The sequence below is a fragment of the Chiloscyllium plagiosum genome, chromosome 24 (assembly GCF_004010195.1).
Source record: "Chiloscyllium plagiosum isolate BGI_BamShark_2017 chromosome 24, ASM401019v2, whole genome shotgun sequence".
Classification (NCBI taxonomy): domain Eukaryota; kingdom Metazoa; phylum Chordata; class Chondrichthyes; order Orectolobiformes; family Hemiscylliidae; genus Chiloscyllium; species Chiloscyllium plagiosum.
This window is the reverse complement of record NC_057733.1, coordinates 48,205,689-48,228,895: the sequence shown is the minus strand read 5'-3', so window position 1 is coordinate 48,228,895 and position 23,207 is coordinate 48,205,689. Positions and strand designations below refer to the sequence as shown.

The following is a 23,207-nucleotide window of genomic DNA, read 5'->3' as shown; positions in this document are numbered from 1 at the left end:
GCTCCTTCGTTACCGTTTGATTGACGTCACGCAGTCGCCATGGGGAAGAAAGAGCTCCCCCTCTTCGATCATTCGTAACCATCCGCGAGGCAAAGTAGACCCTGTCAAATCGAAGATGGGGCGATGAAGTTTGGTTTTAAAAAACACACCCCGCCGCCGGAAGTCTGGGACAATTTGATTCCTTATTAGTGGGATAAGGGTGAGGGAAGTGGCAAAGGGGTTTGGAGGTATTTGGGTCGAGGAGCAGCTACGTGGATTTGAATTGCGGAGGAATATGCGGAATAAGTTCCGGGCTCTCCCTTTGCCGGCTTTGACTAAAGGCGGACAAGGAACCGGCATTTTAGCTTCAGGTTCCAGCCGGCTTCCTTCTTTTCGCCCCTTCACCAGCTCAGCTCCACATCGAGCGTCAAGTATCTCGGTTGCTGCCTTCTTCGCCGCTTTTTCGTGATGCCTGGTTACGATAGAGGTGATCGCAGTCGGGAGCGTGGCGGGTGAGTTTGTAATTTTCTTTCGAAAAATGCATGTTCGATTCTTGTTAAGCTTCAGATTTTTTTTTAAAAAAAGAAGCCGGTTCCGTTCTGGAGGCTGAGAAGAAGCTGGTGCCACGCGGTCCGATTGAACAAAATCCTAGCTGGCCTGTGGACCGTAATTTTACCAAAAAGAATTCGTAGAGGAAATTGAGATTTTCTTTGGGGAGGGGGGCTCAAGTCATTTAAATATTCGTCCAACTTTCCATTTATTTGTCTTGCCGGGGTCTGTTGTTTATCCCTATATTTCGATGTTCCACTTGACCTCGTGTTGCAGGTTTCTTCCTTGTACTATATCTAAAATGGCCGGGAGATGCTGTTTTATGGTGGTGATGGTGGGGTGGGTGCAAAGTCGATCGGTGGGTGTTAAAGATATCTAGTGAAGAGCTTACGGAGTCCTCTATGTCTAGAGGCTTTATTTCTTAAAAAAAACACATCGGCCGTCTACGGTCGCTTTTCCTTATTTAAGAAAACGTAAGTTTTTTTTTTGTTAACCCCTTCCAAAATCAATATTCCAGATTCGGTTCGGGTGGCCCTCGCTTCGGCGGTAGCAGGAACGCGCCTCCTCCCGGTAGGAAATTCGGGCAGCCGGGGGAGAAGCTGAGGAAAAGAAAATGGGACCTGGACGAGCTGCCCAAATTCGAGAAGAACTTCTACGTCGAGCACGTAGATGTGATGAACCGACCTGTGGTAGGACTGGCTGGCATTCTCTCTTTTTCTCCTCTATTCCTAAACCTCTGTATATTGCATGTGTGGTGAGATATAGTCGAAAATTAAATAGTGTTAGTCCCCGAAAAAAATGGCAGCTCTTTCATTTGAAAGTTCACTTTCCTTTCAGGGAGACAATAAAGGAAACGAAGTTTGACTTGGCAAAGGTGGTAGAGGATGTTGGGATGACGGTTGTAGCTGATGGGTTATTCTTAAGTGGGCCGATGATTCATTCTTATTAGTCACGAAAGGGCCATCTTTCCCCACCCACTGAAATATTTATGACTGCTGAACAGATAACAGTAGGTGCAGTTTATTCTTAGCTAATGTTTGGCATCCCCCTGGTGGACATATAATCTAACAGGCAAGGGAGAATTATAGACATTTATCTTTCATTTTTAAATGAGGAAGTATTACTCAGTGCTGATGGTTCTTGTACTTGTTTCAATAAGTTAAACTTGGACTGATTAGTACATCTGAGAAAGTAAGCTTTTATGCCTATCAAGTTTTCAGTTTTCCCATTGTAGATATGTAACTGATTATGTATTTTAAGCTGTGAATTGATACTATGGGGGCTATATCACAACGGATGACCAATTAGAAACAGAAACTAATTACTGGAAAAACTCTGCAGGTCTGGCAGCATTTATGGAGAGAAATAATATTTTGGCCCCAGTGACCCTCCTTCAGACCAATCTGAAGTTTTTTTTCACGCAGTTTGTTTTTGTTTGACTGCCAGCCACTAGTTATCTTGGTTTGTTTTTTTTTAGATTAGATTACTTAGTGTGGAAACAGGCCCTTCGGCCCAACAAGTCCACACCGACCCGCTGAATCGCAACCCACCCATTACCCTTCATTTACCCCTTTTACCTAACACTACGGGCAATTTAGCATAGCCAATTCACCTGACCTGCACATCTTTGGAGTGTGGGAGGAAACCGGAGCACCTGGAGAAAACCCACGCAGACACGGGGAGAATGTGCAAACTCCACAGTCAGGTGCCTGAGTCGGGAATTGGACCCAGATCTCTGTCACTGTGAGGCAGCAGTGCTAACCACTGCCACCGTGCTGCCTGTTTTTATGGCAGCTTGGAACACTCCTGTAATTGGGTTGAGGTTAGGTAGATGAATGTTAATTTAATTTTAAATTTGATCTGATACTATTGTTTATTATTGCAGCAAGAAATTGAACAATATAGAAGAAGCAAAGAAATCACAGTAAAAGGACTTGGTTGCCCTAAACCAGTTTTCAACTTTGTTGAAGCAAGTTTTCCAAGTAAGTATGGAATAAAAGTGCACTAGAGCACCTATGACTGTACATTTCAATTTTTAACTTTTTATTACAAGTGACCTGATTGCAATGAAACTACTTTTTTTGAGGTAAAGTTGTACTCTGGTTGTTATAACATCAAGAGTTGTACAGCAGGGAAACACACTTCAGTCCAACCAGTCCATGCTGACCATGTTCCCAAACTAAACTAGTCTACCTGACTGTGCATGGTCCATATCCTTCAATCTTCCCTATTCATTAACTTGCTCAGTTATTAAAATGGGGAGACTTCAGAAGATTTACCAGGAATGGAAGGTTTGAAATATAAAATTGAAAAGGCTGTGACTTATTTCACTGGATCCTAGAGGTTAGCAGAGGCATATTTTAAAGTGAGAAGAACTTTTCCAAAGGACATGAGGGGCAACCTTTTTGGGGGAAAAAAACAAGATTGGTTTGTATGTGGAATGAATTGCTAGAGGAAATGGATGTAGGTACAGTTACAACATCTAAAAGGCATTTGGATAATTGAGCCTTTATTGTCACATACACTCAACGAGTATAGTGAAAGTTTATACTATACTCGTGTATGTGACAAAGGATCATTCAAATGTTATCCAAATGTCTTTTAAATATTGTAACTGTACCTACATTCACCATTTCCTCTAGCAATTCATCATTGTTTTTCAAAAATTATTTAATTTTTCTCTTTTAAAAATATGCCTACTCCCCATCCTAGGTTTGTGGGGAGAGGGAAATGAAGTCCCAACCTTTCCAGCCTATTTTTACATCTCCAAATCTTCCATTCCTGACCCCTTTTGTGTGTGAAACTGCAGAGTTCAGAATTATCCTTTCTTTAACAGGGTGGCCAGAACTGTTCAGATGAGGCCTCAATGTCCAGTATGATTCCAATGTGAATTCCTAACTCAAAGGTCTAAGCAATGATGGCAAGCATGCTAAATGCCGCCTTGACCACCTGGCTACATGTGAATCAAATTTCAAGGAACTATGTATCTGAACCCCTAGGTCTTCTACAACACTGCCCCGGATGTATAATTCCTGTTTATTTTTACCAGTTAGCAATACCTCCAGTTTATCTGGATTAAATTCTATCTGCCACTCCTTGACCCAATTGATTTAAGGTCTCTTTATAATCTTGGATAGTCTTTCACTTTCCATAATACCACCAATTTTGGTGTCACTTCAAACTTACTAGTCTGTAGTTTGCGATGCACTTTTTTTTTTCCTTGCATAAAATCATGCTGACTATCCCTAACCCATCTTAAACAATGACACTATTAGCCACCCCCCATGCTCTGATACTTCACCTTTTTATAGATGACACAAATATTTCTGTTAGTGGGCCTGTCATTTCCTTCCTGTATTCTACTTTATATTGTGCCTTTTATACAAAATGCTATTAGATGTGATTCAGGCTGATTGTGAATTCCTCAAGTTGAGTTGCTTGCAGCACTGAACTCTAGTAAGGAATGACTGTCGTGGCTGATTGAGAAATTTCTGGGGCATGGTATATTGGTTTTCTTAATCTGTTGTGATCATTCTCTTGGAAATTTTTCTGATTCACTTGAATATCAGGATATTGAGAATGCAAGCCAGCTCACCAAGACGGTTAAGAAAACTGACAACTTTACTATGTATATTGGAGTAATGTAGGGAATGGCAGGAGGACCGGAAACACTAAGCTGTACCAGAACTTCTGAGTTGCCTGAAACTAGCTAATAAGTTATGTCATCGTCACAGTTCAGTTCCAAAGGACAATGAGAACAGCTCAATGTTCACATCTGTCCTGTCAACTAAGTAACTTGGACAACGATTAGTATTTGAAGATCTTTTCTGTTCTTTAGAGCCAATAGAAAATTTACTGTTAATGGCAAAGTGGAAACATTTTTTTACTAGGGTTAGTTAACATGTTTTACATTTTAAATTTTTTTTTTCTGCTTCTATAGCCTATGTTTTGGATGTTCTCATGCAGCAGAATTTCACAGAACCAACTGCTATTCAAGCTCAAGGTTGGCCTGTTGCACTTAGTGGCAAAGATATGGTTGGAATTGCCCAGACTGGATCTGGTAAAACATTAGCTGTAAGTAATACTTTTGTGCCCTGTCAACTTGTGTTTTTGATTTCTTCAAGTCTAGTATTTAACATGTCCCACATCCCTCTGTTCTCCTCCCTTGTCTCTTAAAAACAAGCGTTCTCAGAATGCTGGTCAATGTTTTATGTGTCAGATTACTTGATCTATTCTCATTGTTTTAAGGGTCATAGTGTACTAATGAGGAAGCTTTGTAACTTGTATAATGACTACATGTCTCCTTTTACAACCAAAGTATGTGTGAAGTGTAGAAAATGCAACAGCCAGTCTCATCATAGTGTGCTCACAAAGTAATACCATGTGATAGAATCTTTTTTAAAGACACTGATTATCCACTGGCAGGATACAGAATTGGCCAGGACCTGAAATCCAATCTTAAATAGTTAGTGGCTTCTCGTGCAATGTCTCTTGTTAAGTAGAAGTTTTATTTTCTAACTTTTTTGTCAGGTACAGTAACTTAGGTTGCAAATTGCATATCTGTGGAATTCAACACTCAACCATTTTGCACCCTTGCATTCATGGTTTTCAATATGTAGAAATTTGTTTTTCAATTTGAACAGTTAATGACTGAGCCTCCAATGTAGTCTTCCTAAAATTGACCAGCCTCTTTATTCTGAGTCTCTGGTTCTAGTACCCATCGAAAACTAGAAGGGGATGGCTGAGAATGTCTTGCGTAACTACTTTTACCCTGACTAACCAGTTATTAGTTAATTATATTGCTGAACACACTGACTCAGTATAATATTGAATCCTGCCAATTGTAATTTCTTTTGTAGTATTTGCTGCCTGCCATTGTCCACATAAATCATCAACCTTTCCTGGAACGTGGAGATGGTCCCATAGTAAGTTCTTGAATTTCAAGTGTATTTCTTGTATTACAAGGATTGCTGGGAAATATAATCAAAAGCTAAAATTTAAAAACTTGCTTTTTCTTTAGTGTTTGGTCCTGGCGCCAACCAGAGAACTAGCTCAGCAAGTACAGCATGTGGCACATGATTATGGAAGAGCATCCCGTCTAAAATCAACATGTATTTATGGAGGTGCACCAAAGGGTCCGCAGATTCGGGACCTTGAACGAGGTATATTTGCTTTGATTTTAATATTATAAACTACACTTCTCCATTATCAGTCAAACATTGATTTGGAATAACATCTGTGCTATAGGTGTGGAAATCTGTATTGCAACACCTGGTAGATTGATTGACTTTCTGGAAGCTGGTAAAACAAATCTAAGGAGATGTACATATCTGGTATTGGATGAGGCTGATCGCATGCTTGATATGGGTTTTGAACCACAGATCAGGAAAATTGTTGAGCAAATCAGGGTAAGTGACTTTTCCTTAACACCCCCACTTAGATAACTTTGCAAATAATTTTAAAATGTCTGACAGATTAGCTTTAAAATGGCCCTGAATACATGAGCAATAAATATCTATTGCACTTTCATTGTTGACCAAGAGTGTCACTATAGAGCAAGTTCACTTCAGAAAAACTTTTTTGATATTGAGAATCTGCTAGTATAGCTGAATTTCTGTTACTGCTTTTTTTTTTGTGGACTTAATTATTTTCTTTCCTCCTAAAGCCTGACAGACAGACCTTGATGTGGAGCGCAACTTGGCCCAAAGAAGTTCGACAGTTGGCTGAAGATTTCTTGAAGGAATATGTTCAGATTAATATTGGCGCTTTAGAACTTAGTGCTAATCACAACATCCTGCAGATTATTGATGTGTGCCAAGAAGTTGAGAAAGATGATAAGTAAGTGAGCTTTAGAAAATGTTTTGGATTCGTGACCGTCAGGATGACATAAATCTCTGTGTTGTAGCCCTTAAGATTGTATGAGGATGTCGAAGATGTGTATTGGCAAATGTGTAGGAATTTGGAGCATTGCTTACCTTTGAACAGCCACCCAGGTGCTTTAGGAAACCATGACCTCAAAATTCAAGGAAAGGGCACCCTTGGGGACGCAGCTCCTGATTTAAGGCATTACTGGATTTTCCTTCTAGTGTATCATGTAATTGCTTTCAAGTGACCTTTTTTGATAACGTCAAATAATTACCAACTAACCTGGCTTCAAAGCAAGGTTAACATTTTTTTGCACCTGTTCTTACCAGCTCATTAGAAAAACTTACAAGGCAATGAATTTGTCCATTGCTCTGCTCTGAATCATATCAGCCATTATCCTGAAACGCTCAGGTGGCCTACTCCATAACTTTGTTAGTTGGGTTTGTGATCTATCCCTCGGTGCTATGCTAGAATATTTGCATTGAGAATTGTCCTCTACCGTAGAATAGTACTACTGTACATATCTGAACAACCTAATTTACACAGCACCACACTCATTCGTAGGTATACATCTTGGCATACCCTAACTCCACAGTCTCCAATACATCTAATTAGAGTCATAGAGATGTACTGCATGGAAACAGACCCTTCGGTCCAACCCGTCCATGCCGACCAGATATCCCAACCTAATCTAGTCCCACCTGCCAGCTCCTGGTCCATATCCCTCCAATCCCTTCCTATTCATATACCCATCCAAATACCTCTCAAATGTTGCAATTGTACCAGCCTCCACCATATCCTCTGGCAGCTCATTCCATACACGTATCACCCACTGCATGAAAAAGTTGCCCCATAGGTCTTTTTTTTTATATATCTTTCCCCTCTCACCCTAAACCTATGCCCTCTAGTTCTGGACTCTCCAATCCCAGGGAAAAGACTTTGCCTATTTACCCTATCCAGGCCCCTCATTTTTATAAACCTCTATAAAGTCACCCCTCAGCCTCTGACGCTTCAGGGAAAACAGCCCCTACCTGTTCAGCCTCTCTCTATAGCTCAGATCCTCCAACCCTGGCAACATCTTTAAATCTTTTCTGAACCCTTTCAAGTTTCACAACATCTTTCCGATAGGAAGGAGACCAGAATTGCACGCAATATTCCAACAGTGGCCTAACCAATGTCCTGTACAGCCGCAACATGACCTCCCAACTCCTGTACTGAATACTCTGACCAATAAAGGAAAGCATACCAAACGCCGCCTTCACTATCCTATCTACCTGTGACTCCACTTTCCAGGAGCTATGAACCTGCACTCCAAGGTCTCTTTGTTCAGCAACACTCCCTAGGAGCTTACCATTAAGTGTATAAGTCCTGCTAAGATTTGCTTTACCAAATGCAATTCTTAAACGTGGAGACAAAACTGCACTCTGGTTGTGGTGTCACTGTAGCCCTCTACAATTGTTGTCATAAGGCTATTTTATTGCAAGGGAGCTGCAATAGATGTCTGAAGACCAACTTGTGTTTTATCTCTGATTTGCTGTCCATGGACACTGTGCCATGAATATGTACAAATCCTTCTGAAGATCAACACTTACAAACTTCTCACCTTGTTCAAAGCAGCACTTTTTTCTGACCAACCCTTCCTCATGTTATAGGACCATATAACCTACATGGCTATTGTCTTTTTTTATATATCTTTGTCTAAATCTCACTAATTTAAGTGGTTATTGCTTCTACTTTTTTTTTTCTAGGCTGCTAAGGTTGATGGAGGAGATAATGAGTGAAAAAGAAAACAAAACTATCATTTTTGTAGAGACCAAACGGAGATGTGATGAGCTTACACGGCGAATGAGGAGAGATGGGTGAGTAGCCTGGTTAAATGTTGTCATACTGCTTAAATAGTCCTTGCAAGATAATCAGTAACTTTAGCTAGTTTTACTCTTTTTGACAAAGTTTGACATAAAATGGAAATATGAGGAATCACAGATGCAAAACAGTTCAACAGCTTCAAACTAATGAACTGGTCCCTGCTCTACCCCTCCTTTCCTGTTGTATCATGTATTTTTCTCGTTTTTTTTTACGCTTTTAAAACAACTCTTAAATGACTTTTTGCTGGCTTTATCTATTCTTATGCACTTTAACTGATTAGTGATGGTAGCTGTTTGCAGTCGTGGTGGATTTGAACACTCCATTTGAAGAATGTTGAGCTTTGTTAATTCTCATTTACATAAATGTTCTGTGCATGTTTTAATTTCTTGTAGATGGCCAGCAATGTGCATTCATGGTGACAAGAGTCAGCCAGAGCGTGACTGGGTTCTAAATGGTAAGTGGAGTCCCAATTTGTAACTTGTTCTCTTTTAATTTCCAGACACTTGTTGTCTTAACAATTTTTTAAATTTGTTCCCAATAGAGTTTCGGTCAGGCAAAGCACCAATCCTTATTGCCACAGATGTTGCATCTAGAGGTTTAGGTTAGTAATGCCAATTCAATTTGTTTTTTCCTCACTTTATTCAAAAATTTAAAGAAAGTATATCATTGCTTTCTTTAACATTTCTTTGCGTTTTTTTTCTAAGTTGTGTAAAGGTGCAGTCTTTGTGGCAGGGCCTAGGCATGACAGTTCGAGGACTCGAGAGGGGGAAGGAGGACTAATCGATGTGATCGGCTGGCAGCTACCCAGTCGAGTACAGAGATGCTGAGCAGAGAGAATTGTGTGCCAGTAATCTTCAAAAGGCGGAATGGTCAACATTAACCCGCCACCCTAAAATCCTGTTCTCACCCGGATGACTTGAAGCACTTGCCACTTTTTTTGTTAAATCTTTTGTTCCTTTTGTTTACTTTTATTATTCCCTATTTGTGCCCTAGTTTCATTCTCCCCTTGCCTAAATTTGTAACTTTTTTTTTCAACAAGTTGTAGTGAGCTTGCCCAAATAGCAGTGTGCTGAACAAGTGTCTAACTGTTAAACTTTGTTCAATGCTTCATGTTTATATTTTTTTGGAGAGAGCAGCATTAATATCAGTAAGATCCTCTTTCAGAAATTGGTGAGTACTGGCACAAGGTAGTGAAAGATTGGTGGATCCCAGCTTAGATAACACTAATCTAGCAGTGTAATGCCCTCATCTTTTTGAAGTTCCTCCCTCACCTAGTACATATTAGTCATGTCAGGACCTGCCAAACAGAGACATTTTCTCAAGTGAACACTGGCTTCTTAGAAGTGCTTGCCTAGACAAGATGTCAAAAGGAAAACCTGAGTAGGGAGATTTTGGGGGTATAGATGTCCATTGGGCTCTGTTTAATTGTAGTCTATTTTGGTCTTGGCAAGACGTGCAGTGTGGCCTGAATCCTGAGCTTCTCATGAATGTGTAGGAAGGACCTTGCCTGACTGTTCTAAGGTCCTGAATGGCACATGAAGAGGCAACAATGTACAAAGTGGCCCCAACTGTGTAGAAGCATCCGGATGTCACTTGATAACATGTGGGGAGTTCGCTGACTTGGGAATGGACTAGTGAATGCATACTCCCAATGGTAAGATCTCAAAGTATCTCTCTCAGATTTTGGGTTGTGTTTTTGTTTTAAGGGGAGTGTGCATTGGTTTCTCTTCCCACAGTAGTATTCCCACAGGATTTGAACTAAGGGTTGTTTTTAACACTTGCTTTACAGTCATGATGCTGCTGCTGGTTGCTCAATTGCTAACTCCTGTTTTTGATCTGACTGTTGTGGTGTGCATAATTTGCACCTGGTTTTGCAACACTGCAACACTTTACAGATGTTGAAGATGTGAAATTTGTCATCAATTATGACTACCCTAACTCCTCTGAAGACTATATTCACCGCATTGGGCGAACTGCCCGCAGTTCCAAAACTGGCACCGCTTACACGTTCTTTACTCCTGGCAACATAAAGCAAGCAAATGACCTTATCTCTGTGCTTCGTGAAGCGAATCAGGCTATCAACCCAAAGCTAATTCAGATGGTCGAAGACAGAGGATCAGGTAGGTATACCTGTTTTTTTTTCAGTGAAGTAAAACTTGTGGTAAGCTACTTTAGGATTTTTAGTAACCATTTGGCTTTATGTAATGCTATTGATAAACAGTTTCTGCTTTCCAATAATCTTTTGAGCAGGGTTACGTTAATGGATGTTAAGCCAGAGTAGAAATTAGATGTGATTTACCAACAGAGGTAAGATGAGGTGTGGGGGGAGCAGAAGAGGGGAAGGTGTGGGGAACAGTGGAAAGCAAGACTCTTGTGGTGCAGTGTCCCTATTTCAAAGCCAGTAGCCCCAGGTTCATGTCCACCTGTTGTGGAGGTGTGCCTGAAAAGGCTTTTTGTAAATGTTGGGATTGGAAGATTTGTGCAGATAACTAGACCTGATTTGCAACTTGAAATAATGGCTTATGAAAATGGGAATTTAAGGCTCTGTTGAATGCTATAGTTAAACAATCTGATACAGCCTGTGGGGTCATTTGGAGAGTGATGCAAATTTATACAAACAATTCATGCTGAGTTTGAAAATCTGAAGTGTTGGTAATTGTACTCATTCTGTTTTAAACAGGTCGTTCCAGAGGTAGGGGTGGATATAAAGATGATCGCCGTGATGACAGAAGAGACAGATTCTCTAGTTCCAACAGGAGTGGGGGTTATAATGGTTTTAGAAACCGGGAGAGCATGGACAGGGTATATGGACCTGGAGGCAGGGAAAATGGTTTTAACTCTCAAAGTTATACCTCAGCTGGACAAAATGCCTTTGGTTCTGGAAAATTTGGCTCAACGAACAGCTTTGGAAGTATATCTCGGTTTGGAAATTCCTCCAGTTATCCAGGATCTGTGAACCAGGGGGCAGGTTCATTTGGCAGTCAAAGTCAAAATGGTTTCAAGGCTGTTGGTGGCAAAGTCCAGCAATTTGGAGGGAATCATTCTGGTCCAAATGCCATGCAGAGCAATGGCATTGGTCAACAGCCATCTGTGGGTGCTCAGTATCAGTATCCACCCCTGCCTTTGATGGGAATGGGTTTCCAGGCGCAGACTGGTTACCCTATGCCTCTTGCTTATGCAGGGCTGCAAAAATAATGTATTGATCTAAATGTTGAGTTTTTTCATTCTCTTTTGACTTGTACTGTACCTTTTTTTTTTGTTTGAGAGGATGATAAAGTTCTTTAATATTAATACCATTGATATTCCAGGAAAGACTGCAGTGCAGCAGTAGAATTGGTGCACTTTCCCCACTATTTAATTTTTTTATTACTTTACATTCCTTGGAAATTTTTGTTCATGGTTTTTCTAATAGAATGGCAGATTAATATTATACAAGTTTAACTTATGCATAAAGTACCACAGCATATGTAAAGATGCATGTCCTTCCAATAAGGAAGTTTGAAAGTCTTGGAGTTCTGTATGTATGTAACTGCCAATGTGTCATTTTAAATAAAAGTTCAAAAAATTCCTTGGTCTATAAGTGAGCATGAATAATACACTTTTTTTTTAGTTTGTGGTTTATTAACCACAAACTGAGGTACCAACTACTCATCCAGGACAAAGTAATGTTCATGTATTATCTAATCCTGCCAGAAGTTGGATGACACCAGATTATAGTGATGTGAAAATTCACCAGATGAAGGGGCAATGCTCAAAGCATGTGTTTTCAAATAAACCTGTTGGACTAAATCCAGATTGATTTTAGATTTAGATTCCCTCCACTGTGGAAACAGGCCCTTCTGTCCTGTTGTTTGTTCTGGATATTTTAAAGACTTCTGCTGAGGCTTCCCAGACCCTTCAGCTTTTTCCATGTAAGTGAACCAGTCCCCACACTAGTTTAAAACACTATCCACAGCCTGAGTAATGTGATTTGCCAGGATTCTGGTCCCAGCATGATTCAGGTGAAGCTAGTCCCATTGGAATAGCTTCCTAATTTCCCAGTACTCGTGCCAATGTCCAATGAATTCAAACCCATTTCTCTCATGCCAATCTTCGAGCCGTGCATTTACCTCTTCAGTTTTGTCGACCATGTGCTGATTTACTCATGGCTCAGGTAATAATCTAAAGATTGCTAACTTTCTGGTTCTGTTTTCTAATTTAGGCTCTAGCTGTTCATATTCCCTTGCAGAACCTCCTTCCTCTTTATATATTATTCATACCTAATGTGGACCTCAAATAGATCTTCCCCTTCCACTCCAAGTTCCTCTGCAGTCCAAATGAGATATCTTGAACCAAGGCACCAGGCCAGCAACACAGCCTTTGTATCTCTCTCTCCCCTGACCATACTATTTCTGACTTTCTTCCCCTTCTCTTGAATGGCTCCCTGTCCCACATTCTAGTCAAAAGATACTGGTGCCACTTGGTTTCTTCTCTGCCCTATTTTAGAAGTCTTTTTAAAAAGGTGGAAGTTTGCTAGAATTGGAATGCTGGAGTTCCACACCATTTTAACTTTGCTCTACTTATTATACCACTTTTAGTACTTGTCTACAGTTTGAGTATTTCAGTACCTGTCTCTCCTGTGTTCAGTCTTCTTGAAGTGGGCTTGCAGGGCAATCTCAAAGTTACAAGCTATGTTCAGATATTTGGCATTTAAGTTGCACTCTTAAGAGTCTTGGGGTCAGATATTATTTTGCAAGAGAGCCACTGTTTACAAATTAAATTTGATAGAAGTCCATTCAGTCCTGCTCCAGCATTCATTATGATCATGGCTGACCAACTGAGTATCCTGTACTCTTTCTTTTCCCCAATATCCTTTGATCCCTTTTAGCCAAGTGCTAAATCCAACTCCTTAGTCTTGCAAAATTTTGACCTTTTGCTATATAGCAACTTCTACAAGCTCACCACTCTGAGCAAAGACATTTCTCTTCATCTCTGTCCATCTAACCTGCTTAGTCCTATTAGAATTTTTACAGGTTTTAAATGAGAATTTCCCCCTCCATTCTTCTGAACTCGTGAATGTGGTCCTAACCAATGCAGCCTTAGCATGTCAGCCCTTTCTCAGATAAAAATCAAAACTGCACACAATATTCCAGGTGTTGTCACCAAGGTTGTGCATAACTGAAGTAAGCAGTTTTAGGTCTATACTTTATAATTTGGAAGAATGAGAGCAGATTGAATTGAGGTATATAAAATGCAAAAGGGGATTCTACGCCTGTACTCCAATCCTTTTGCTTTTAAGTCCAACATACCATTTGCCACCTTTAACTCCTACTGTACCTATATGCACACCTTCAGCAACTGGTGTACAAGAACACCCAAGTCTTATTGCACATTCCCCTATCCTAATTTACAGCTATTCAGATAATCTGTCATCTTGTTGCTACCAAACTGGATGATATCACATTATGCTACATTTGCCCACTCAGCTTGTCCAAGTTACACTGCAAATCAATCTTTGCATCCTCACAGGTCCTGAAGAAGGGCTTATGTCCGAAACATCGATTCTCCTGTTCCCTGGATGCTGCCTGACCTGCGCTGTTCCAGCAACACATTTTCAGCTCTGATCTTCAACATCTGCAGACCTCACTTTCTCCTCCATCCTCACAGGTCACCCATTCAGTTTTGTCATCTGCAAAGTTGGACATATTACATTTAGTTTCCTAAATCATTAATATATATTATGTACAGCTGGTGTCCTAGCATTGATTCCTGCAGTACCCTTCTAGTTGCTGCCTGATATTCAGATGAAACCCAGTTTATTCCTATTCTTCGTTTCCTAACTTCCAGCCAGTTTTCTAGTCATCTTGATATACTAGCCCCAATCGCATGTACTTTAATTTTAAAAGACAACGTGGAACTTTGTCAAAGCCTTCTGAAAGTCCAGATAAACCATATAATGCAACTCATGGGCCATTAATAATATTTAGTGCAATTAATTGAAATAATAGGCTATTTTGTCCATCACACATGAAACCACATTTCAGAACCCAAGACCTTTTTTTTAAAAGTCACCAGGATGATTGAAAGACAGAAATCTCTTCTTGTCATTGAGTTCAGGAACATTTTATTGTTGGGATCGGTGCCAATGATTCTTCTTATTTTCGATGCTGTTCCAGGTGATTATTTCTAACAGCTTTCTCACCACTAAGGTTAAACTAGCTGGCTTGTAGCTGCTGGACTCATTCTAATACTCTTTCTTTGAACCAAGGTGTAACATTTACAACTCTCCTGACCTCTGAGACCACCTATGTATGCAAGGAGTGTCAAAGACTACAGCTGTTTTCTTTGAAAATTGCATTTGCAAATGGAAATTTAGCATTTACTGCTAAAGGAATAGAAGAAAAAGTAGGGAAGTGTTGCTGCAACTGTACAAAACATTAATGAGACTGCATCTGGGGTACTGTACATTGGTTTGGATCCTTACTTGAGGAGGGATGTAGTTTCATTGGAGGCAGTTCAGAGGAGGTTCACTAGATTGATTCCAGAGATGAGGGATTTGTCTTAAAAGAGATTGAGCAGCTTACACAGCTTCACAACCTTTACTCTCTGTATTTTGGAAGAATGAGAGAAGATTTAATTGAGGTATATAAAATGCAAAAGGGGATTGTCAAAATAGACATAGAGAGGATGTTTCCTCTTGTGGGGCAATCGAAAACAAGAAGTTATTGTTTTAGGATAAGGGGCAGCAGGTTTAAAACATACCAAGAAATTATTTCTCTCAAAGGTTTGAAGCTGTGGAATTCACTACCCAGAGTGCGATGCTTGCTGAGACATTGAGCAAATTTAAGGAGATTGACAGATTTTTAATTAGTGACAGGTTGAAAGGTATGCAGAGTAGGCAGGAAAGTGGAGTTGAGATCGAGCTGAGAAGAGCCACGATTTTGTTGAATGGCAGAGCTGGCTCGAGGGACTGAATTGTTTGCCCTTGCTGCTAGTTCTTATGATCTTTGAGACTTCTATCCTTTGTTCCCTCAGAAGAGATGGTAGCACAGTTTTAACGTCACTAGACTACTAATCGAAGTTTACTTACAAAGTTCCCAGGTGAAATCTGATTTTAAAAAGACAAAAATTAAGAATCCATCCTAATGGCAATTATAGCCATTGCCGATCGTTGTAAAATCACATCTGGATCACAAATATTCTTTAGCAAAGGAAATTTACCATCCTTACCTGATCTGGCCTTCATGTGACTCCAGACCTACTGCAGTATGATTGACTCCTTAGACAAATAGGATTGCCAATAAATGCTGACGTAGCCAGAAATTCCCAAATCCCATGAACAAACTTTTAAGAAAAGTATCCTTGGACGCGTCTTATTTAGTCATAGACATTTATCAACTTTTAAGTATGGCCAAACTATCTAACACCTGCTCTTAAGCAATTTCAATGCTAGCTGTGTCTAAGCATTCTTTGTTTTCACTATTAATTCAGCAACATCTTCAGATGTGAAGTCCTCATTTTGTGCTTCAGCTGTGCCCATCTCTGTACAACAATTCTCTTTTATTCCCCCAAAATTCTTTTATTGCCCTCTTATTATTATGCCTAGAGATGCCATATTACTGAAGATCATGGCATAATGCTAACATTTGTGGACTAGTAATCCAGAGGCCCCGGTTGACGCCCTGGGAATACTGGTTCAAATTTTACCACGACTGCAGGTGTAATTTAAATCTAATCAATAAATCTGGAATTAAAAGAGTGACTATGAAACACTCATCAATTGTCAGAAATTTGCATTCCTAACCTAATCTGGCCGACATGACTCCACACCCACAGCATTGTATTATCTCAGATTCCACCTTAGCGGTTATTTGGTTATCTCAGATATGCTATGAAGTCTACATTAAACTGGATGAGAGCCCAGCATGATGTAGGTGCCAGAAATAACAATGGCAAACCTAGCTCTGCTAACCCAGCAAAGTCCCCCAAATGGGGTGACTTGTGCCAAATTTTGGAGAGCTGTCCCATAGGCTAGTCTCATAGACCAGCCTGACACAGTAGTCCTCAAGGAATCATACCTTACAAAGAACATCCCAGATACTGTCATCACCATTGCTGCGTATGTCTTGTCCCATGATCAAGACAGAGGTGATTGCACATTGGTGTATAATTGGGAGGCAGTTGCTGTCAGGAGTCCTCAATATTGACTCATGTCTCTATGACATCAGGTGAAACATGAGCAAGGAACCCTTGTGCTGAACATACATAAAACACTGTTGGCTATCAGCAGGAGCAGAATTGTAGTCAGTACAATCTGTAATTTCATAACTATTACCACTAACAGGAAGAAATCAATCCTGGTCCAATGAAGAGTGTAAGGAGAAGCACAAGACAAACCTAAAAAAAATTGATGTCAATTTGGTAATGCTACAACACAGGACTACATGCATGCTAATCAACAGGTGCAGTATGTGATAGACTGGAGTAAGTGACTTAATCTACAGATTAGATCTGCAGCCCATCCAATTGTGAATAATGGTGGTCAACTAGTTTGATGGAATAGTCCCCACTTGACTGGATGGATGCAGCTCTGACAACATTCAAGAAGCTTGACACCATTCAAGACAAAGCAGCCCACATCACACCTACAAGCATCCACTCCCTCCACTACTGACACTCAGTATCAGCAGTGTGTAATATCTACACGAGACACAGCAAAAACTCACCAAAGATTCTGAGACAACACCTTCTAGACCCATGACCACTTACATTTAGAAGGACAAAGGCATCAGATACATGGAAACACCATCATCTGCATGATATCCTCCAAGCCATTCACCATCCTGACTTAGAAATGTATCATCATTCTTTCATGTCACTGGGTCGAAATCTTGGAATTCCCTCCCTAATGGCACAGTGTGTCTACCTCCAGTATATGGATTGCAGTGTTTCAAGGAGGCAGCTCACCACCACCTTCTCAATGGCAGCGAGGGACAGGCAATAAATGCTGACCAGCCAGCAACACCCATGTCTCACGACTTAATACAACAAAATAATAATGGCTTAAACAACAATGGTGGAGCGTTGCATCAACAAAAATAAATGTTAACAGAAACTTACTAAAATAAAAATGCAAATATTTAAAAAAATAAAATATTACTTTTGGGCATGATATCCCCAGCACACTCCTGCAGCCACCAAAGGCATTCTATATTTAGCTTGGGTCTTAATTGTGTATTCCACCCAATATGTATCAAATGATTGCAAATTATCTGGACCACATTTGTTCTCCCTCCTTTTGTAGTAGGCCTTCTCTCAATGTATTTTATTCTTTTCAAAAGCAACCTAAACATTATAATATAACAAACAGCTGACTCAACACGTTCTCCAGAGCGGATTCCAGCAATGCCCTCTCCATTGAACTGAAAACATACTGGGATGAATACAAAGTTTTTTGAGGGGTTTTTGACGAGAAGCAAGCAAGTTCTCCTGTCCCATCTTATCAAACATGCCTTATTAATTATCAATCCCCATGATACCTCTCACCCTCAATTTCTGTCCCACAAGGAAAAAGTGCCTAGAGACAGTCAGCTGAAGATGGAATCACACAAAGGCCCTCTTTAAGCAGGATACTACAGATTGGCCAGGCTCTCCGCCTCCACCCTGCCTGTGCCCTTCCAACCTTTGGAAGTTCAAGCTGAGGGAAGATTAACTTGCCTCTGACAAGCAGAACCTTAGAATATCTGCCTCAGACAGACACAAGCGCTCTGGGTTGCTCCACCAATCTTCCTGGGCTAATGGATTCCACTGCTGAGTAGGCTCCCCCCGCCCAGCTCCACATCTCTATGTAAGAGCTCTCCACATCTTCACACCATCTAGTGCCATTTCATGGTCACAGACACGGCTTTATGGATGAGTGTCAGCAATAACAGCTTGCTGCACCATCTGGAGGCCAGAATAATACATACGCATACCACTGGGTTATAATATACCTTTGTCCCCCCTCGTTCAACATTCAACATTCCTAATGTTCACCTTCCTCTGTGCGCAAAGTTTAATTGTCAAACAGATGTTTAACAGTGGCACATGCCAGGGAGGTGCAACATACAGAAGGTCAATTCTGTAGTATGCCCAGGGAGTAGGCTGACTGTGTGCCTGTGAGCTGTACAATGCATGAGCCTGTGACCCTATGTTCCCCTTTAATCCCTTTTATGGCTGCATCATCCCACTCCCACCCAAACACAAGTTGAATAAGTTGTCTTGCCCATTCCAAGGGAACTTGCTGCCATTTTCTTCCCCATTGCACACTTTGGATTTATATCACAATAGAAGGCAATAATGAGCGCTCTGCTGACAATGGCTTTCAGCCTCAGCTTGAACATACTAGTTGGTCCTCAAGCATTCACAATGCCTTCCTAGTAGTTCATCCTGTTAACACCTTTGGTTTCACAATCCCTATGTCCCCACCCAAAGCATCTACATCCACTTACACTTATCTTGCTTTCCCAACCAGCTAGGTGCCTGTCTCCATGCACAAAATGTCCCCATTATATTGCTGCTATTGACTGGAATGCAAGCCTGTGCCTACAGAATTCACATGGCAGAGGTGCCGGGATGGTTGTGATTGTGGGGTGTGTGCACCTGCTGCCATTGATCGTACACTTGGCCTCAGTTTTGTTGTAAGCAACGTTGAGGTTGTTTGGAGCAAGCCGCAAACTGAATCTACCACGTATGCACTCTGGTTTCCCACTCATGTTTTCCCAATGTCTAGCATCTGTGGTGAGTTTGATAAGAAGGGAGGCAGAATATTAATGAGATGAGTTTGTTATCATTGCATTTATCCAGTGTTAAACCATTGGCATCTCACTGCTGACTAGCAAGAATATTGTTTGTGAAAAGCATAAAAGATGGAGCCAGATGATCTTGATGTTGGACCTTGTCTGATTCTGCCATACATTTCACCATAGTCGTCTTCGCTCAGTACCCAAATCGATTCCGCTCAATGACATAAAAATTCTCAAATGCCACCAGGAATATGTCCTTCTTTAAGCCAGATTTCTGTTATTATCACATTATATATTGTTCAGTTCACTTGACTAGACAGTTGGTTCCTGATGCATGACAATGCCAACATTAAGCATTCAACTTCCACACCAGATGAAGCTACCATGAAGGACTTTCCTTTTCAATTTTTCCCTTGTCTATGGCACGCTTTAAACCACCTCCAGTCATCCCTCTCTGATGAGAAAGCAGACAGATGATCCAGGAAGATTGCAGCAATTTTATCATTATTTTTTATCTCAGCAAACAAAAATCAGCAGAAATAGACGTTGCTGGCGAAACTCAGCAATTCTGGTAGCATCTGTACAGAAAAAACAGATTAACATTTCAATGGTAGTTATATGGAACGTACTGCCTGAGAGTGTGGAGAAGGCAGGTAATCTTGCAACATTAAGCAGTACTGGATGACTATCTAAAAGTGCCAAAGCATAATAGTCTGTGGACCTTCGGGTTTAGTAGGTAAATGATCGGCATTGACATGGTGGATTGAAGGGCTGTATCTTTGCTGTATGCGTCCGATGAGTCTTAATCACAGCTCTCGAGGTGTTAACTCTGTTTTCCCCCCACAGACCTGCTGAGTTTCTCCAGCAATTTGTTTTGTTTTAGATCTCTAGCATCCGCAGTTCATGGTTGTGTTTTACAACAAAACATGGCAAGCCCTTTAACAAGAATCAACGTTATATTTACTCACAACAATCCAAATTTTCCTTCTTATCTGGATAATACTGACATTAAATTGGACCTATACTGAAATTTAAGTCTCTGGGTGGCGACGACCGTCGACATAATTGTTCCTTTGCCAATATGGCCGAAACAGCCCGAGTCCAAGAGCAAAGGGTAGGCGTGCTATGCTCGAACAACCACGCACGCGCCGAATAGGCACGACATCCCTGTGGTATCCAGGAAGTTGCGTCATTATAAGGTCGTGGCCTTCTTCGAGGTCGCGCGAGCAGGATTCAAACAGGTAGTTTAACCGTCTGTTCAGCCATGGGTACGGTGTCATTTGGGAGTTCAAACAACTCTTACTTTGTACGTGATTTCCTCTAAACCAGATTGAAGGATGCTAAGTTATTATCAGCTTGAATGCTGAATTTATTTTAACTTTGCCCGTAGAGTTTTATACCGCCAAGAATTGTGTCTGAATGTGAGATATTGTGTACTGGGGTCTCCTGCTGAAGATCAGGCAACACTCAGGAATGAGGGTGTAATGGAGACTGAAGATAAATGGGTATTGAAGAAAGAGTCTGAGAAGCCGGTGCTGGAAGCGATAATAACTAAAAGTGGAGCGAGATTAGATTACTTACAGTGTGGAAACAGGCCCTTCGGCCCAACAAGTCCACACTGACCCGCCGAAGAGCAACCCACCCAGACCCATTCCCTACATTTACCACTTCACCTAACACTACAGGCGATTTCCCATGGCCAATCTTTGGACTGTGGGAGGAAAGCCGAGCACCCGGTGGAAACCCACGTAGACAGGGGGAGAATGTGCAAACTCCACACAGACGGTTGCCTGAGGTGGGAATTGAACCCAGGTCTCTGGCACTGTGAGGCAGCAGTGCTAACCACTGAGCCACTGTGTTGCCCATGGAGGTGGGTGGGGTCTGGAGGTGATAGGGAAGGGTTGGAGGTGAGGGGAGGGAGGTACGAACTTTTGGGTTAGAGGTATGTGTGGGGTGGGAGTGGAGGCATGGACGGAAAAGGGTATGTAGTTGGGTAGGAGGAGCTATGGGGATGTGGAAGAGGAGAGGGGGTGTGTGTGTTTCTGGGGTGGATAGGGTATGAAGAAGTGACTGAAGATAGAGTTGGAGAGGGACTGGTCGTGAAGGGGTGGTAAACAGGGAGTGGGTAGTAAGATAACTGGTAGAAGGAAAAGTTTGATGGCAGAAAGGATGATAGGAGGGACTCCTCTTAATCCTCATCCAAAATCTGTTTTTGTTCCTCGTGTGTTTTCTAAAATAGTCTGCGGATGCCAAAATAAATGGATGCAAGGCTCCCCACTGAATCCTGCAAATACTGAAGTGAAAGCAGAAATTGCTGGTGAAACTCAGCATCTGTGGGGGAGAAAGCAGAGTTCCTAATGTGTAGCTGTACTTCACTTTTGTAAGTGCTTTGTTGAAAAGGCTACGTATCGCTTGAAAATGTATGACAATCACTTGATTTCTTCCTCACATGAAAACCAAATGGATAATTTCCAACATGATTGATGTAGTGATTGGGTGGGAACCCTGGATGTTTCCTGTCACGCAAGCTATCCTAGGTCCTTTAGGTTGAGTTTACTTTATTCAATGCAAAGTACAAATGTAATTAACCTTAGTAATGGTGTACTGCAGTAAATATAATCATTGGGATCTTAACAGATGGGTTACAAAATACTTAACAGTTCATGAGTCCTTAATCTGAACTCATCTGAACAATTTAATTATCACAATAAGTGTATGAACCTATAGTTTTGAAATTTTTGAACTTGAGTAAAAGTTTTGAAAAGGTGAAAACATATTTCTTGCTATGGATACTTTTTCTTTATATTTACATGTTTTGTTTTCTTGCAGATGTTTTGTGATGATGACTTCAGATCATTCCAATAATTTTACCCTTATGAATCCTGATAGATGAATCTCACTATCATGGGATCAATGATTATGAAATTTCCTTTTCAGTCTTTCCTAAAGAAAAAGCTGGTCTCCAGTCAGATGCTTCAACAACATTGGCAAATATTTGGCCTTTTCCTATTGTCAAGAAAGTACAATAAATGTACTGACCTTTCTGGATTTACTGAAGCAGTGATTGAACTTTGCCAAAGTAGGCATTTTATAACTGGAGATATAATTACACAAGATGCTCTTACCAATGGTTGGTACAATTATGGACATTTGGGAATGGAATTGAACAAGAACTTGGCTACTGAATGGTGGGACTCAATGGTATTGTCTAGAGAGCAAGTATTTGGAGTGGCAACACCTCATAAATTAGTGGACTGCCAGAGTTCAGATAACAGATCCCTAAGGCTGATAGAGACTCCAGCATTGCAAGTTCCATCAGGCAACAAAGACGTGACGAAAGAAGAAATCGTTGCTTTACTAGATAATGTATTGAAGGAGAGCACTATACTACGTCCTAATCTCCTGAAAGGTACAATAGCAACTTTATTTTTTGTATTCTGAACTTTTTTTTTTAACCTCTCTCATTCCATGTCATACCTTATTTCAATTCTTTAGGATTTAGTGAGACGGTATAGAGTCATAGAGATGTACAGAACAAACACAGACTCTTCGGGCCAACTCGTCCATGCCAACCAGATATCCCAACCCAGTCTAGTCCCACCAGCCAGCACCTGGCCCATATGCCTCCAAACCTTTCCTATTCATGTACCCATCCAGATGCCTTTTAAATGTTGCAATTGTACCAGCCTCCACCACTTCCTCTGGCAGCTCATTCCAAACACGTACCACCCTCTGTGTGGAAAAAGTTCACCCCAGTTCCAAACTTCCAGCTCAGCAAAGCCCCTTAGGTCTCTTTTATATCTTTCCCCTCTCACCCTAAACCTATGCCCTCTAGTTCTGGACTCCCCTACCCAAGGGAAAAGGCTTTGTATATTTATCCTATCCAAGTCCCTCATGATTTTATAAACTTCTATAAGGTCACCCCTCAGCCACTGACGCTCCAGGGAAAACAGCCCTAGCCTATTCAACTTCTCCCTACATCTCCATTAATGATGACCGACTTGACACTGACATTTTTTTACACATCCACCGACTCCCACAGCTACCTGGATTACACCTACTCCCACCCCACCTCCTGCAAAAATACCATCCCGTATTCCCAATTCCTCCACCTCTGCCGTATCTGCTTCCAGGAGGACCACTTCCACCACAGAATACACCAGATGGCCTCCTTCTTTAGAGACT

The 23,207-nt window shown here is 41.0% G+C and overlaps 2 protein-coding genes and 1 long non-coding RNA gene across 4 annotated transcripts in view; 2 read left to right on the top strand and 1 right to left on the bottom strand.

Moving 5' to 3' along the window:
* The first annotated feature begins 309 nt into the window (after positions 1–309).
* Positions 310–11,826, top strand: ddx5 (DEAD (Asp-Glu-Ala-Asp) box helicase 5). The gene is made up of 13 exons (XM_043715041.1): positions 310–491; positions 1,046–1,217; positions 2,414–2,510; positions 4,469–4,602; positions 5,388–5,453; positions 5,549–5,690; positions 5,776–5,936; positions 6,194–6,366; positions 8,142–8,252; positions 8,652–8,713; positions 8,801–8,860; positions 10,155–10,379; positions 10,940–11,826. Exons 1-13 carry the CDS (start codon positions 448–450, stop codon positions 11,452–11,454), a joined length of 1,962 nt encoding a protein of 653 aa, XP_043570976.1. The 5' UTR covers positions 310–447; the 3' UTR covers positions 11,455–11,826.
* Positions 11,827–19,059: 7,233 nt separating this feature from the next.
* LOC122562265 lies at positions 19,060–20,159 on the bottom strand. The gene is made up of 2 exons (XR_006315270.1): positions 19,991–20,159; positions 19,060–19,600 (listed from the first exon to the last, which is right to left on the bottom strand). It is a non-coding gene; the product is annotated as an uncharacterized LOC122562265 (long non-coding RNA).
* A 46-nt stretch (positions 20,160–20,205) lies between these two features.
* The window catches only part of polg2 (polymerase (DNA directed), gamma 2, accessory subunit), a 68,026-nt gene continuing 65,024 nt past the window's right edge, over positions 20,206–23,207 (top strand). The window contains exons 1-3 of one of the 2 annotated variants that reach the window (XM_043715038.1): positions 20,206–20,263; positions 21,262–21,402; positions 21,852–22,431. In XM_043715038.1, the coding sequence (XP_043570973.1) occupies positions 21,912–22,431 (520 nt within the window). In that variant the 5' untranslated portion in view covers positions 20,206–20,263; positions 21,262–21,402; positions 21,852–21,911. The remainder of the gene's footprint in view (positions 20,264–21,261; positions 21,403–21,851; positions 22,432–23,207) is intronic. The other variant, XM_043715039.1, reaches the window with a different exon arrangement.

Excerpts from the sequence above, each read along its gene's own strand:
- ddx5 (XM_043715041.1), top strand. The coding sequence starts at position 448 with ATGCCTGGTTACGATAGAGGTGATCGCAGTCGGGAGCGTGGCGG. Across the intron at positions 5,454-5,548 it reads AACGTGGAGATGGTCCCATA|TGTTTGGTCCTGGCGCCAAC; the intron begins GTAAGTTCTTGA and ends CTTTTTCTTTAG. Across the intron at positions 5,691-5,775 it reads GATTCGGGACCTTGAACGAG|GTGTGGAAATCTGTATTGCA; the intron begins GTATATTTGCTT and ends TCTGTGCTATAG.